Source organism: Dipteris shenzhenensis, chromosome 23 (genome assembly GCF_047967505.1).
Source record: "Dipteris shenzhenensis isolate YYH24624 ecotype China chromosome 23, Dip_SZ_1.0, whole genome shotgun sequence".
NCBI classification, from domain to species: domain Eukaryota; kingdom Viridiplantae; phylum Streptophyta; class Polypodiopsida; order Gleicheniales; family Dipteridaceae; genus Dipteris; species Dipteris shenzhenensis.
In genome coordinates, this window is record NC_141618.1 from 4,645,605 (window position 1) to 4,661,942 (window position 16,338).

At 43.3% G+C, this 16,338-nt stretch overlaps 1 protein-coding gene across 1 annotated transcript; it reads left to right on the forward strand.

Annotated features, from left to right (window-relative positions):
* Nucleotides 1-971: 971 nt before the first annotated feature.
* On the forward strand, nucleotides 972-13,071 carry LOC147886894 (thioredoxin domain-containing protein PLP3B-like). The gene is made up of 9 exons (XM_087394607.1): nucleotides 972-1,200; nucleotides 1,392-1,466; nucleotides 1,706-1,753; nucleotides 1,849-1,905; nucleotides 2,004-2,089; nucleotides 2,210-2,282; nucleotides 12,341-12,402; nucleotides 12,518-12,615; nucleotides 12,705-13,071. Exons 1-9 carry the CDS (start codon nucleotides 1,117-1,119, stop codon nucleotides 12,797-12,799), a joined length of 678 nt encoding a protein of 225 aa, XP_087250733.1. The 5' UTR covers nucleotides 972-1,116; the 3' UTR covers nucleotides 12,800-13,071.
* The last annotated feature ends 3,267 nt before the right edge of the window (nucleotides 13,072-16,338 follow it).

The window sequence follows — 16,338 nt, forward strand, 5'->3', positions numbered from 1 at the left end:
ATAAGGCTGACTAGATTGTTGTTGTGATATGATTACATGATTGTGCCAAGTGTAAATTATAAGGATGACATGGTGGTCGGATACCATGTGTTATTTTTGCATTTGTTACACCTGATCTTTATTTGCTACCTAACACATGGCTACAAATGGTGATGTTATCAAGCCATGTGGTTGCTTCTTCCTTGTGGAGTGGCCGGATGCATAGGACAAGGAGTTAGCGCTAAGGTCAAAATGGCTCAGAGCTTTGAAGCTTGAGGTGGTGGGGAAGGCACCATAAATGAGGATGTAAGGCTCAATGTGCTAATATTGTGAACTAGGATGGTGGTTGCTGCATTTGAAGGAGACCATGCTGAGACTAAGGCACTACTTGAAGCTCTAATGAAATTTGGTGCAATGAGACGGGCCCATGTAAAGAACTAAGGGCCTTAATGAGCTTGTCAATGGAGATAGCTACTATTGGCAATGGCTTGAGAAGAGGCTTGCAAAGCTAGAAAATTGTGGTATGGGCCTTGGGGTAGGGGTTTGCTGAGCTAGAAAATTGTGGTATGGGCCATGGGGCCTATGATGAGACTCGTTAGGATCTTAGAAGTTGCAACAATGGTTGTTGTTATGCATGGGCTCCAATGCTTTCCTTCATGATCACGACTATTGTGTGTGGGCTTTTAAGTCTCATGATTTGAAGGCTACTTTGAGGAAAAATTAAGAGATTGGAAGAACCTTCTCCAAATTTACTTGATTTCTTTGTTGTAACACACCCACTCCACGCTCACACACCGGTGGGCCTATTGAGGGGCACACTGCCTTGGACTGGTTAACTCGATTTTGTTTTTTTGTTCCACGCACACCCCCACACACGTGGCTTGGACCGGTGGAGGACACAAGGTCCACAAGGTCGAGAACTGGTCTAACTCACACACATGAGACACACACCAAAAATTACTGCTGGACTACATGCCCCTCGGAGATGTGAACTTATGAAGGCCAAAAGCTAACCCGATAGAGTGCAGTAGTAAGCCCTTGGAACCATCCAATTGAACTTAACCAACTGCAAAGGGATTTTCCCGCTCTCCTCCTAACAATCCTCCAAAAACCTCCCAACTCTCTGCGAAGCTCGCAATGGATCCTGAGGGTTTCCGCTCCACCATGTCCGATCTCGCCCTCGGCACAGCCTTGGGCGCAGCTGCGCGTGATTACCAGAAGGTATTTCATTCCTTCCGTATTTTCCTTTTTCCTACTTATTTGCCTTGCGATTGCATTCAATTTCGCGTATCAATCCTTGCCAATCTTATCAACCACACCTCTTCTTTCTAGATATGCTGCATTGTATTGTTGGGTAGCTCTCCTGCAGAATGGTTGGTTGGTTTATGACGGAATTTCCACATCTGCTGCAGGAATTACTGGCTCAAGAGAGGTCTCGGGCATCTGCCTCGGTTCAGCAGGAAGTTGATCTCGACGATTTATTGGATGTAAGGAGACATATTTTGGACTCAGTATGGCGATATAACTTAGTGTTTATGAAATTAAGAAGTCCCGTGCATCTGCTTGTATTTTTAAGGAAGCATCCGATCTTGTCTGTCTAGCTAATGTACATGACTAATTTCTAGTGTATTATAAAATCGAGACAACGTATAGAAGTTTCTTTGGCAAACTCGGGGTAATGGTGTGATCTCCGTTTGTACTTCTATTCTATCATTGCCAACCTCAGGATCCAGAGCTGGAGCGTCTCCATTCAGAAAGGATTGGTGCCTTAAAGGTGTGCTTTTGCAATAACTTGTTGGTGAGTCTGCGAACATCGTAATAATCACCCTTGCGTGAAGTCCTGAACGTTTCTCTTTCTGAGACATACAGAAAGAAACAGAGAAACGACAGGCATTGGAGAGAAAGGGGCATGGAGAATATAGAGAGGTAATTCCTTTATGTTAATATTTGAATGCATTTGAAGAGTTAACATTCCTGGGCAGTACATTGACAACTAATGAAAACGTTAACTCCTGTCTGCCTAGGTGACGGAGGGGGATTTTCTGGGCGAAGTTACAGGTAGTGAGAAGGCGGTGTGTCACTTTTCTCATCAGGAGTTTGTACGCTGCAAGTAAATCGCAACTTCCGAGTTACTCTAAATGGCAAAGTCTATGATGATTAGTTTCCATCGTTTTTAATCCTAATCAAATGCTGCTCCATATGTATGTTCTTGATTGTTTTAAAATGGCAGGATTGTGGACAAGCATCTCAAACTGCTGGCCCCCAAATATTTTGATACTAAATTCATCAAAGTAGATGTGGAGGTCAGTAAGACAATACCATTTTTTATGCTTCTATTTTGTCCCTTCAAAGCAGCGGCACAAGTCTATAGCAAGTAGAATTTCTGATTTTAAAATCTTCAATTTAAATGTTTGAAAAAAGGAAACCTATGACTCATACAATGGTTACATACTGTACTTGATATAGTGGGTAACATTGGCTTTTGAGTTTACTTCTGGTTCTCATGAAATTTTGGTGGTCTTATAAATAAAACTCCTGTTAAGTGCTTGGCGGGTTCATTTTATTATGTAGCTGTTTAAGCAAGTCTGGCTTCTGGCTGTTTGGGTCCTTTCCTTGTCATCTTGTAGCAGTTTGTGGCGTATAGCCACAGAGAAACGAAACCGAGTCATTCAAAGTCTTGGGAGGCCTTGGTGTTTGGGCAGAAATATACATGCAGAACACTAACAAGCCTGCATGATTAACTTGCCTTTTAAGCCAGAAGGGTCACTCAAATAAGAACCACATGGAGAATCCAGCACCAAGGCAGTTGTGTTTAGTAAAGTTTTTTGGTTTTGATCTTAAGGTCTTGAATGAGGGTTACTCAGATATCTTGATGAGGGAAGCTTCCATTAGAAAAAAGTTTGTAGTTTCCTTAAAGACACATTTTCTTTTGAACAAGGCTCTAAGGAACCACCAATTTTGTATTCTTTGAGGGGATGTATTCCAAACAATTCCTCTCGGGAGGGGGAGATAAGGCTTATGAAAGAGGAATTCTTGAAGTGGTAGATATAAGGACACTCTAGAAAGAGAATGGGAAAAAGTCTTGAGAGGACAATGTTCGAGGTTGAGAGCAAGATCCAATTTATCTCTTATGTTTCCTCTGCCATTAACAAACCTTTAATTTTGGGATTTTGCTGACACATCTCTAGGAGGTTTCAAGAAGCGAGCGAATGTTGGGAGTTGTGAGCAACCTACACTAAGCCATGTTGCAAATATAGAGGGCTGAGCTCAAGTGCTCTCAAGGGAGGGATCTTTGTAGTATGTACCGCTTCCGCCTCCTTTCCGCTCTCACCCACGAGCTCCTTAGGCTTGCACACAAGCCCTTCTACCCCCTTCTGATTGTTCATCACCCCTTCAAGCTCTGCATTCAAGCAAGGGAGCTTCAGCCCCCTTTTTGACCTCTTCTTATGCCTTCGATGCTTGCATGTGTTGTTCAGGCGTAGGGGCCCATTACACCTTCCGGTTCCCCTTGCAATTCTGTGGCTGCACAAATGGTCAAATCCCCCCTTCTACTACTCAGGCCGTCAGGGCTTGCGCATTGTTTTCCACCCTTCCAAATGGTTCGTCTCACACCTAGAACCCTTGTCTTGATTCTAAGTGCCAGTCTCAGACTCCCCTTTTCCTTCCTTCATTTGTGCCTGCCCTCTTCATCTTCACCCTTCCTACAAGCTCCTTGCCCATCTTGTCTTTTTCCTAGGCGAACAAGGAAAGAAAAACATGAAGGAAAGGGGGGGAGGCAGCCAAGGGGGGTTCTTTTGAGACTTAGTTGGAGCTTTTTGGTTGACTCTTGGAGTAGATATCACTGATTTGGTCTGGCATGCCATTTGAGAGCTTGAGGTCCATGAGGTGTACCATTTACCTCACCCCCACAAGGCAATAGGTGTGATTGGGTCCAAAAAGCTTTAGGTGTCACCATTTATGCGTGAGGAGTTTTTCTACTACAACTCAACAGCTCACGTTTTACCTAACAGGCCAACATTTGGGAGGATCAGCTGGTATTGTGACCTTGCCCGTGCAATCCACCACGTCAACGGGTTTCAGCTTCATTCCTTACGTTACCTCCTAGATTACCCTGGCCACCAGATGGCTTCAAATCTCTACTTTCCAGATTGGATAGTTGCTTCCGTCCAACTTTCCAGCCTCACCAAAATGTGGAACGAATGAAAACACACCTGAATGTGAACGTGAATGCTCTTCCCTCCTCGGCAAAGACACCACCCTTCAGTTTGGAGAAGTTCTTGGTTATAAGGCTCTGACTTATGAGCTTGACTTAGAGACCATGGCTCTCCTTGATTGACAACCGAGCCTTGATACCATGTTAGAGAAGAGTGCTGCCTGCTGTAGCCAACTCCCAAGCAGTGGAAAGAATAGATTGAGACTGCCAAGTACCAACTCACTCCTTGTGGAAAAAACACTTCACATCCAGAGAGAGAATACACAGATGTATGACCCATAATACGCGTACAAAATCTGCCAAAACTGTAGACCATGAATATCCTAACTAAAGGAAATTTGAGAACTAACAATTCCTCAAAGCCATCTTTATAACATGTACCAACACCTTCAGCTCATTGTCACTGAGGTAAGACCAAAACTTGCACTTTATGGTGTCCTACTGAGGTAGACAACTCCTCTCTGCCACACCTGCTTACCCCTCCTTGCACACCAGTTCTGGCTGGACCACATGTGGAGCCAGGGCTGGGACCATTTATAGGCCCAGCCACTGGTCAGCAGTAGACGGCAGGAGTAGCCAAGGTGGACTGCAGCAGCAGGTCGGGCAGCCTAAAGACCTGTCGGCCTGTCACGTGGCAGGTTGGCAGGTCGACAGACTGGTCAGCAGTCTGGGGGGCCAGTTGCCCCAGATTGGTTGGCTGGTCTGTAGGACCTGGTCGGCCAGGTGAGGTGGCATCTTGCCTTACATAAAGGCCCCCTTGGGGGGGCATTCAGCAGTTTATTCTTATTTCTCTTCCATGGGCACATGGCTGAGCTGTATCCTGCCCTTGTGTCAGCCCTAGTGATGACCAGGGTGGCCCATGTGACTGCGCTAAAACTCAACCAACAAGGAGATCTATTTGCTGCCCATGTAACAGTCACATGGCAGCCCTAATTTATCGCATTATGCTGTCTGTCAGCCTCCCCCATGTCCTCCTCATATGGAGCTCATAGGTGGGACATGATCATTCTATTCCAACAATGGTTTCAGCCGACTACATCCACAAGCATGGGTGCCTTCTCTCTTGGCACGGTCTCAAGGTTTGGCTTCCATCAATAGGATGGGGTGGGCGTAAGAAAACAATACAACGTTTGTGCTCAACAGATAATAGGATCTCGTACGCAAGAGAGAAAACAGATAGTATGGAGAATCAAAAATTTGATTACTGTAAAACTGATACAATAGATGGCGCTGCCTCCCAACCGTGCGCTCCTGTGAAAGAAGCTTCGATGGCGTGCTGAAAACAGTAGAAGACGGAGGTTGGATGCTAAGGAATCAGGGTTGCTGTAGCGAGTGATGAAATGGGCTTGACGGGCTTGCTCTTGTATAGCCACCACAAGTAGTCGGTTAGAGTCAATTGGGTGACCGACCCAGTCCACCCAAAACGATCGACTGGGGGTCCGTCCCAAAATAGGCGACCGACCACATGATAGAACCGATGCATAAAATAGAGCAACTGACCTACGGAGTCCGTTCGGCCCAGAGCCATCCGGGATCATCTGAGGCTCCAAATGGGTCCCGCAACACGAGAGTGGGCTGTCTCGAGAAATGCTCCGTCTACCCTCAATGCGGTTAGTCATGGGATGCCTTCCCGCACTTGCATGTAGCCTAGTTGGCGGTGTGCCAACTCTATCCGAAGCCGTCCAGCCATCAGGCCACACATGGTCTCCATCTGGTGTCCAAACCAGGACGTATCGGATAACCGAGCTACTCAAATGCCTTCTCATATGGAGGGCTTATAAGTAGAGTTAGCTGGTTCCCGTGTAGTTACACGAGAGTGGAGCATTGATATCTAACACCCCCCCTCAATGTCCATCCGCAAGTGAACTTACTTTTTCGGTCCAATGCCAAGTCGATGAAGATGCCTCTCCAATAAGTCTCTTCCAAGAGTCTTCGTGAAGACGTCCGCAGCATTCTCTGTAGTTGGATAGTACACCAAGTCGATCTCTCCATCCATGATGAGCTCGCGTACAAAGTGATATTGAATCTCGATGTGTTTTGTGCGAGCATGGAACACAGGGTTCTTTGCAATCGCCATGCAACTTTGATTGTCACATGATAATTGCGTAGGCTTGTTCTGCATTGCACCCATGTCTCCTAAAATCCTCCTCAACCACACTGCCTCGCAAGAAGCAAAGCATGCTGATTTGTACTCGGTCTCAATAGAAGAAAGAGCAACTGTGGGTTGCTTCTTGTTGACCCATGATACAGCTTCAGATTCAAGTGAAACAATAACATGTCATTGATCTCTTGCTGTCCACGCCTTCTGTCCAATCTGAGTCACAGAATCCGGTCAAGATGTTGTCCTTGGTATAGGTGATGCTATAATCAAGTGTGCCTTTGATGTATTTCAGCACCCGCATCCTTGTCCTCCAATGGTTCTCCGGAGGCTTATTGAAAAACTTACTTAGTACACTAGTCGCAAAGTTGATGTCCGGCTGCGTGTTGCACAACTAAATCAAGCTGCCCATAAGCCTTTTGTACTTCGCTTCGTCCACCAGTGGTGATGAATTCTCGTTTGAGAGCTTCACGTCAACCTCCATAGGGGTACCAACTGTCTTGCACTCAGCTATGCCAAATGCCTTCAGTATCTCTCCAGCATACTTCAGCTATGAAATGAAGATCTGTTTCGGCTCTTGTCAAACTTTAATCCCCAAACAGAAATGCATTAGTCAGAGGTTTGTCATTTCAAACTCTCTTTCTAGCAAATGCTTTGTCTGCGAGATCTTCTCTTCATGGTTCCTTGTTATGACAAGGTCGTCCACATAAAGAACCACAATCATACACTTGTCTCCTTCTCTGAAGATATACAAATTTGTATCAGATGGGCTCCTTACAAACCTGTTTTACAGAAAGTAGGCATCAATTCGCTGGTACCACGCTCGTGGGATCTGTTTCAGTCCGTAAAGTGCCTTCTTTAGTTTACAGACTTTACCTTATGAACCGGGGATCTCAAAACCTGATGGTTATTCCATGTATACCTCTTCCTTGAGATCTCCATTCAGAAAGGCGGATTTTATATCCATCTGAAACACAGGTCAACTTCCTTGGGCAGCTAAAGCTAAAACACTGCGAATTGTGGTTAGTCGAGCTGTGGGAGCAAAAGTATCCTGATAATCAAAACCATGTACCTGTGCAAATCCTTTTGCCACGAGCCGAGCCTTGTACTTATCCAACGTGCCGTTGGACTTGTACTTGGTCTTGTACACCCACTTGGTGCCGATTACCTTGCATTTTGGTGATCGATCCACAAGGTTCCAAGTGTTGTTCTTCATTATGGAGCCATGCTCCGACTACATAGCCTCCATCCACCTATGATCACCCTGTGCCTCTTCAAGACACTTGGGTTCTTCAGCACGGATCACCTCTGTCATCAACGCGTAGTCGATCAAGTGTTCCTGCACCCTTCTTTGCTCCTCTAATCTCTTGGATCGGCGGTGTTCGGATGGTTCCTCCTCAATGGCTGGAGGTTCTCTGCCGTCCAAAAGCTGCTTTACCCACTTCGGGAATGGCCGTTGTCGTTGTGGTTCTGCAGACTCTTCTTTCTCTTCTTTATCTTGAATCCTCTTAAGCACCGTTGAGGGAGTTCGGTCTGCTATTGGTAGTTGTACTGGATGGATATCCCGGTCCTGGTTGTTTGGGAAGGAAGCATCCTCTTCCACTTGATGCGGCTGTTTTGAGAAGATCACATCGCGACTTACAATTACCTTCCTGGTAACAGGGTTATAGAGACGGTAACCCTTCGTCTCTTCACTGTAGCTTAAGAAAATACACTTCCGGCTCTTCGGTTTTCATTTGGTCCTGTTAGCATCAGGGATATGCACAAAACAGTCACATTCAAAAACTCTGAAATGTGCAGTTGAAGGTTTCTTACCAGAAAAGGTTGCAGTGGAGTCATCCCATTCACAGCCTTCGTGTAGCTACGATTCAGAATGTAAACTTTGTGTTACATGCTTCAACCCAGAAAGTCTTTGGCAAATCTTTCCCTTTCATCATACTTCTGTCTATTTCACAGATGACGTGCATCTTGCGTTCTGCTACTCCATTTTGTTGTGATGTATGTAGCAGGGGTTTTTGTCTCTTGATCCCGTGACTTCTGCAGTAACGTTCGAATTCAGTTGATATGAACTCTCCACCTCTGTGTGATCTCAACTTCTTCACCTTCCTCCCCGATTCTTTCTCGACCATTACATGCCATTCCTTAAACTTACTAAAAGCCTCGTCTTTAGTCTTCAGGAAGTATATCCATATCCTTCTATTGTAGTTGTCGATCAGTGTCATGAAGTAGTACCCAAAGCTTCCGTTTTCATCTTTCCGCAGAGGTCCGTGTGAACGAGCTCTAGAGGAGCCTTTGTCCTGCTGGCCTCTCTAGGAAAGGGATGCCGATGCTGCTTGTTCATCATGCAAGCTTCACATACATCGGGCAGATCTGTAATTTTTGGTAGGTTTGCAATCATTCCACTTTTATGCATCTCCTTTAAAGAACTAAGGTTTAGATGACCAAACCTCTCATGCCACAGCTTAGTGTTCTTCACATCTGCTGGAGCACTGAAAGTTGAGAGTTGGTAGATGTTGTTGCGCCGTGTATCTTTACCAATGACCTTTCCTTGAAGATCCAAAATCTGTGCGCCATTCTTATCGAAGTGAACTTTAAGGTCTCGATCCGTGATCGCAGAAACAGACAATAAGTTCCTCTTGATATATGGCACATAAAGAACATCAGACAACTGTTTTACAACTCCATCTGACTTGAGAGCAATCATACCTTTTCCTTTTTGGACATTTTGCATCATTGCCGATTGCTACTAGGATGTCATTCCCTACCGGCTATAGAGAGGTATACCAATCCTTCTGACTCATCATGTGACGCGATGTACCACTTTCTATAATCCATGGTTTATCCACAAATACATGAACTGCCTCCGTTGCTACGAACAGCTCTACTGGTACTACCTGCGCGTTGTTGTTGGACTCTTTCTTACTCCGTTCTTATCTGCGATCTTCTTTCGGCACTCATTCTGCTTGTGCTCTATCTTGTTGCAATAAAAGCACTTGATCTTCTTCTTTCTCTTTTTATCATCAGAAGATGGATTACTAGAGTCCTTACTCTTACCTTTCTTTGATCCAGTGTAGAAAGCCGAATCTTCTCCAGTCCTCGTCTTTTGACGCATCTCCTCCTTCAGAAGCATCACGCTGAAATTCTCAAAGTTGAGAAGCAGAGTTCTGTTTTGCGTATTCAGCGTCGTAACAAGACCGTCGTACTTTGATGGGAGAATCCGTATGTATCTCCGAGCTAGATTCTCGTTGGTGATGGTGATGCCAATCGCAGTTATATGATCGCGCAGATTCTTCACCCTGGTGATGAACTTCTGCCGTTTCAAACTCAGACAGTTTCTCGTTCGCGAGTTGAGTCTCCAGATTCTGAATATGCATCTGATTCGTGGTCTCGTACTGATTTTTCAAGACTGTCCATGCCTCCTCCGCTGTGGTGACATGTTGAATTAATGCCATGACGGAATCACTTACACTGCAAACAATAGAACACAGCGCATCTGCATATCTTCTTGTCCACGCGAGAATCTCATCCGCAATTGATATTATCTATTGTGTTGCATTGGTTGGATTCGGTCTCGGAATCGGTTTCAGGTCCACCCCAGGAGCAGTATTCCAAAGCTCATATGCGCTTAGGATGGTCTTTATCTTGAACTTCCAAAGTGGATTAGAGCCGTCCAACTTTCCGCTTTCGTCGAACGATGGGATTCACAGTCTTGCGGGCTGGGCCATCTCTCACAATCTGCTCGCAAATAGAAACACACTACCAAATCTTCTTGCTAGAGTCTAGGCTCTGATACCTTGTAAGAAAACAATACAATGTCTGTGCTCAACAGATAATAGGATCTCGTACGCAAGAGAGAAAATAGTATGGAGAATTAAAAATTTGATTACTGTAAAACTAATACAATAGATGGCGTTGCCTCCTAACCGTGCGCTCTTGTGAAAGAAGCTTAGATGGCGTGCTGAAAACAGTAGAAGACGGAGGTTGGATGCTAAGGAATCAGGGTTGCTGTAGTCAGTGATGAAATGGGCTTCACAAGCTTGCTCTTTTATAGCCACCACAAGTAGTCGGTTAGAGCCAATTGAGTGACCGACCCAGTTCGCTCAAAACGGTCGACTGGGGATCGGTCCTAAAATAGGTCACCGACCACACGATAGAACCGGTGTGCAAAATAGAGCACCTAACCTACGGACTCCGTTCGGCCCAGAGCCATCCGGGATCATCTGAGGCTCCAAATGGGCCTTGCAACCCGAGAGTGGGCTGCCCCGGGAAATGCTCCATCTACCCTCAGTGCGGTTAGTCATGGTATGCCTTCCCGCACTTGCATGTAGCCTAGTTGACGGTGTCTCAACTCTATCTGAAGCTGTCCAATCATCAGGCCACACATGGTCTCCATCTAGTGTCCAAACCAGGACCTACCGGATAACCGAGCTACTCAAATGCCTTCTCCTCATATGGAGAGCTTACAAGTAGAGTTAGCTGGTTCCCGCGAAGTTACACGAGAGTGGAGCATTGATATCTAACAGTGGGGGTATTTACATTTTGATTGGCCAATCCTTGGTTTTCAAGTTTCAATGTCATTGATAAGGGAGAGCTCTTTGGTGGGGGTGCTGCTTGGATTGGACTAAATTTACCCTTAATTGTTGGAGGAGCCTTCAATAACTTGAAGTTTGCAAAGGATAAGCTTGGAGCTACTTCTTCTCAAGATCCCCCCTAGAGAGAGGATGCTAGAAACAATTTATCTTCTCCATTAGAGGCATAGATCTTCAACCTGACCTCTCTAGCCTCTACTCTTTTAGACAGTGTAGATGAGATGTCTCTTTTTTTGAAAGAAAAAATGAAAAAATAAAAATTGTTAACAAGGTCAGCTCTTTGCCAGGGCATTAAGAAGAAAGACAGCTTTCTTTTCATGATTCTGGTTCATTGCCTAAAGTAATTTAGGAGCAGGTGCAAACAACCAATGTGGAGGATTGACTATAGAGATATTTTGCAAGTGAAGCCTTTTAGAAACATTGATGTAGACACAACAGTCTTTCGAGAGATTGGATTGGTTCTACATACGGGCTAGGTAATATAGAGAGGAGGCCTCACAGGAATTCTAGCATAGACAACCATGTCATTCCATTCTAGGGGTGCTAACAGAGAAGAGTGAGGCTGCCAGACTCCCTCCACCAAGAGGAGGTTAGGGATCTTGTCACGTAGCTCTAGTCCTTAGTGGGTCCACCCACTGGCCATTTGGTGTAGTGGACAGCTGAGGCCATTCAAGGAGTTGTGCAACTTACTCAGACCATGCATGCCCTTAGACCTTGGAGAGAAGGAGCAAGCATTACAAAAGACCTCACGTCTATTGACAGCCTTAGTGAGAGCAGCGAGGCTTCCCTTGGTTGGGAAACTAGTACGGGCGAACTAGAGTAGAACTGCATGTGGTTGAGGCCAAATGAGCAGAGGACTCATTCCACTTTTCGCGGGCTCAATGGAACTGATAATATTAAACAAAGGTAGATGCAAATCACAGTGTCAATCAATGCCAGAGCCCTCTATTAAGCTCTCTTTTTGCAAGTAGGGGGGGCCAGATGCACATGAACCCACTGACGGTTTTCATCAGGCTACCTCTTTACAACTGTGTTTGAACTGTGCAAAATATTTGCTTTGGCTCTTGCACCTCTGCTTCATCCATGATCTCAAGAGGATTTTCATCCTTGATATTGGTCAATGAAGGTCCCACGAAAGGCTTCAACCAAGCCACATGAAGGATTGAATTAGTTTAAAGTTTTAGGGTTTCCTACAAAACCCACAGGTTTCTTGTAATTTGTAGTGTGTGCAATTCTTTTTGGCTTTCTCACAGTTTCTCCAACTCTATGTTATCTTCAGTCTTGCAAGTACACACTATCATGTTCTCGTTTTTGTTAGTATGGATTTGCTCTGCTTCATTTAAAACATGCTAATTTTTCTGATAGGTGTGAGGCTTATATGAACGTTCACAAGAATTTTTTCCTTTTCTCTCTCAATTAGAATGCTTGTGTCAAAACTTCTCTGGTTTTGGATCATTGCAGAATGCTCCATTTTTTGTTACGAAGTTGGTTATCAAGACACTTCCCTGCATTATCTTGTTCAGGTATGAGAATTATTTGCCAGGAAATTATTTTGGTCATTCAAATATACTTGGCATGTATCAAGAAATACCTATGACCGTTGGTATAAGCCCAAGACTGTTTCATTGTGCTTTGTAGGGATGGAGTTGCATATGACAGGTTGGTAGGCTTCCAGGACTTGGGAGGGATTGATGATTTTTCTACCAGAACATTAGAAAAGTGGCTTGTACGCAAAGGTAACATTCTATCACGAAAGGACTTTATGATGGTTTTGTATTGCAAATTGTCGCAATCCCTTTCTAATAATTCTTAATCTCTTGTATAGGTATCATTGTGAGGCAAAAGATTTCAGAAGATGATGAGGCAGAGGCACCAAGGAGATTAAGATCAACAATTTTTGCAGATTCAGATTCAGAATGATTTCTCGTCATTAATGCATTTTGGTTTATGATTTGTCATCTCTGATGACTAAGATAACAATCAAGATAGGAACCGTTTTTTAAATCTGGTGTCCGAAATGATATCAACTTGTTTAGCTTAGTTGTGCATATAGAAAGCAGTTGCTTAGAAGTCAAGGAGTTGTTGCACATTTATTGTTCTACTGTACTTAGTTTCAGTCGTTTATAGAAGTTGCTCTAACATTGTATGGCTCATGTAATTGTCAATGATTATACAATAAGTGATTTATACTATTTGCATTCTATACAGGTTTGATAGGGTCCAAGGACGACAGCTTGCAGAAAGTTTCAGGAGGTCATACAGTACTCCAACAGCTAATAGCATAATAGAATCCGCAGGACTATTAGCATGGCAGTGCAATCTGATCATAAACTTATATTTTGACCTACCTTAACATAATGGAATGCTTCATGTACTTAGAATCAGTTTCTAGTTGGAGTATCTCAAGTGGATTCTGCTCCATCACAAGACTGCATCATGCAATTAGATATTCCAGATTGATGTTGGCAAGCGTTTTCCTAGTGCTGTCTTCTCGATGAAAGCTTTTGGTACCAATAAGCTGGAGGGATGGAGACTTGAATATGACGAGCTCTCCGTCTATCAAATAGGCTAGGTAGAATGAAAGCATGCCTCACCTTTGACATCCATGTCACCATACCCCTAGTGAAGACCCAACGAATCCTCTCCAACCTTGAATCAATCTTGGGAGAGCACTATCGAATACATTAGGCCTCATCTCTATGTTTGCACGCGTGTAACAATGACAAGTTACACCTCTCCTCATCAACCATGGGCTAATGGGCAAGTCTTCATTGACCACCATCTTCCTTTGGCGGAGGCTAGTCCAAAGGTAGGATACAAATCTAGCCAAAATGTCACTTGCATAGGGGCTATAAAATATTCAATTGTGGATGCATGTGGTGAATGAGAAGAAAACTGCCTCCATTACTCTCTAACTACTCAATTGTAGATAGCCAAAATCACTCCTTGGGTTCCATTGTATCTCACAAAGTGATCGGATCCCCCCAAAGCTATAAACACCACTAAGTGAAGTCCTTAGTGTTTGCTTTGGGGTTGCTCCCTAATTGTCCAATCACTCTTATCCTTTGCCAAGTGAATCCAAATTCCATTATTCAATTGTCTCCACATTGAACTGCAATCAAAAAGCGTAGATAGGGACATCACAAATGTAAAAACCCATGAAGAAGACTTTAAGTGAAGCATTTGTCTAGTAGAATTGGTTAAACCATGGAGGGCATTTCGTTGCATCTAGGGTCCCTTTGAGTCCCCTTTAGTCACGTGACCTAGATAATCGCTTCAACTCCAACAAGCAAGCTCTCATATTTTGCCATTGTAGCATTATCAACACACACTCCTTATGCGAAGACTTATTTGAGACATAATAATCTCAAATTGACAAGAGCAATTACTTGCAACAAGAAATTAAAGAGTTGCTTGCAATCCTTGGGAGGAAAGAGTAGGTGTGTAAAGTAATGGAAAACAAGGAATTATTTCAAAGGTCATACACAAATGTAATACATCTCTGTCGACACCAATACATGTCTCCACGGTTAAGAATATGATCACCAATCAATTGAGCTTAATCAAGCATAAATGGATGATTGCGAGCAACAAAGTCAATAAAGTGGATCTTTATGCGAAGGTAAAAGGGTAAGAAACTAGCACATCCAATAAGACAATCTTACTCATTGGGGCATTGAAAGATGGTTGCCTTATGATGATAAGGAGAAAGACATAGATGATGTAAATGTCTTAAAAAGGAAGTACCACAATTGAATGGGATGAAATGATGTATGCAATACTAGTCAAAATGGTACACAAGCACATGTCTACTTTAGAGGGAGAGCAAGAGTTAAGATCCTAAGACAAACACTTAATCCAAAGGGTACAAAGATTTGGATATGTAAGGAGCTCTCTCTAATCCATTCTTAAATGAAGAAACTGTTAACTCACCAAAGTAAAGAAAGCATGCAAAGCAAGCAAATGGGTAGATTATCAAGATGGGCAAGCATTGTGCACTCCCATAATTCTCTGGTTATCAAGATGGAGTAAATCAGTTTTTGGTGTTTGTACTTTGTCTAATAGACCTCTGTGGGTCTTCCGCAGATGTTAATAGATTTTTCTTCTCTTCATAGATGAAGGTGGTCATCTCCAAAATCTCATGTGGCTCAAAATGGAGCTATTTTGCCTTAGTTTTAATTAATGGAGCTTTGTCTCGACTAAGTGGAGTCCCAACTTGAAATGATTGTGTTTTTTTAATTATGTGTTGTGCTAGAGGATCAAAGGGACGGATTGGAGTGCACAAGATCACTAATTGTACACTATTGTGTGTGTGTGTGTGTGTGTGTGTGTATTGGGCCCTATGCCTTTAGAATGTAGCACAATTTACACCATCCTTAACACCCTCTTAAATTGCACCAGATAAGTAGAGAGTGCATGTACAAGATCTTTTTTTGCATTTTGTTCGATGCATATGATAGCAACTAAGATTGAAAAAGAAAGAATGAAAAAATCAAAGTAGTATTTGCATATGTGAGCACAATTACTTCGCCTTGTCCTCTTTTGCACATGTGCCAGCCTTGCATCCCCAAGCTATGAATGTTTTTAAAGGTTGATTTACAAATTTGCATACTCTTCAAACAATACTTTGCGTGCTCATTCTTTAGGGAGGTGATTTCAACATTCAAGTAATAAACTTGTTCCTTATGATTCAAACAACGTATAGTATCCTCATAGCCCTTAGCTTTCTCACTTGTACTCTTTCTAAAAAATTTTGAATATAACACATGATGGTAGTGCAAATTTCCCTCGGTTGAGTCTTAGATATCAAGAATTGTATTCTTAACTCGTGAATATTTTGATAATGTATAACCTTCTTTTTCCCAAGTTCCTTGAGGGAGTAGATACAGTGCAATTAGCCTTAATACATTGACTTGCTCCATTTGTTATTAGTGAAGGCGTTTGTCCTAATTCCTCATTTTTATTGAACTCCCTAGATCTATCTCTCCCTTGCTCCCACCACTGCCACCTTTTCACAACCCATGCTTGTAAACAAAATGGCCTTAAATCCAAAGAAGCAAGTAGAATAAAAATATTATAATCTGTGTCTTTATTTTTGAAATCTATTTACAAAAATAAAAAAATAAATATCCTTCATTTATCAATTGGCATCAATTATCAAGCTCGTATGATCCTAGGGATTGAAATTGCATGCAAAACTCAAGACAATTCACGCAAGTCTAATCGCCAAGGTCAAACTGGTGTGAGCCTCCAACTAATCCAACCCTGAGGATTGGTTTAGGATGAAGCCTTTAGGGAAGGTTCATGCTAATCCAATCCTCAAGGTTGGATTAGCTTGTAGGCTAAAGAAAATCTAATCTAAGGACTAGATTGATGATGTTGCATGCCATTCCAATCTGAGGATCAACTCAAGGATATCACTTGCCATACCGATCCTAAGGATCGATTTGCATGAGCTT

Bases quoted from the DNA above. Each gene is read 5' to 3' on its own strand.
- LOC147886894 (XM_087394607.1), top strand. From the start codon at position 1,117: ATGGATCCTGAGGGTTTCCGCTCCACCATGTCCGATCTCGCCCTCGGC. The intron at 1,201-1,391 runs GTATTTCATTCC...CATCTGCTGCAG, and splicing joins CTGCGCGTGATTACCAGAAG to GAATTACTGGCTCAAGAGAG. The intron at 1,754-1,848 runs GTGTGCTTTTGC...TGAGACATACAG, and splicing joins AAAGGATTGGTGCCTTAAAG to AAAGAAACAGAGAAACGACA.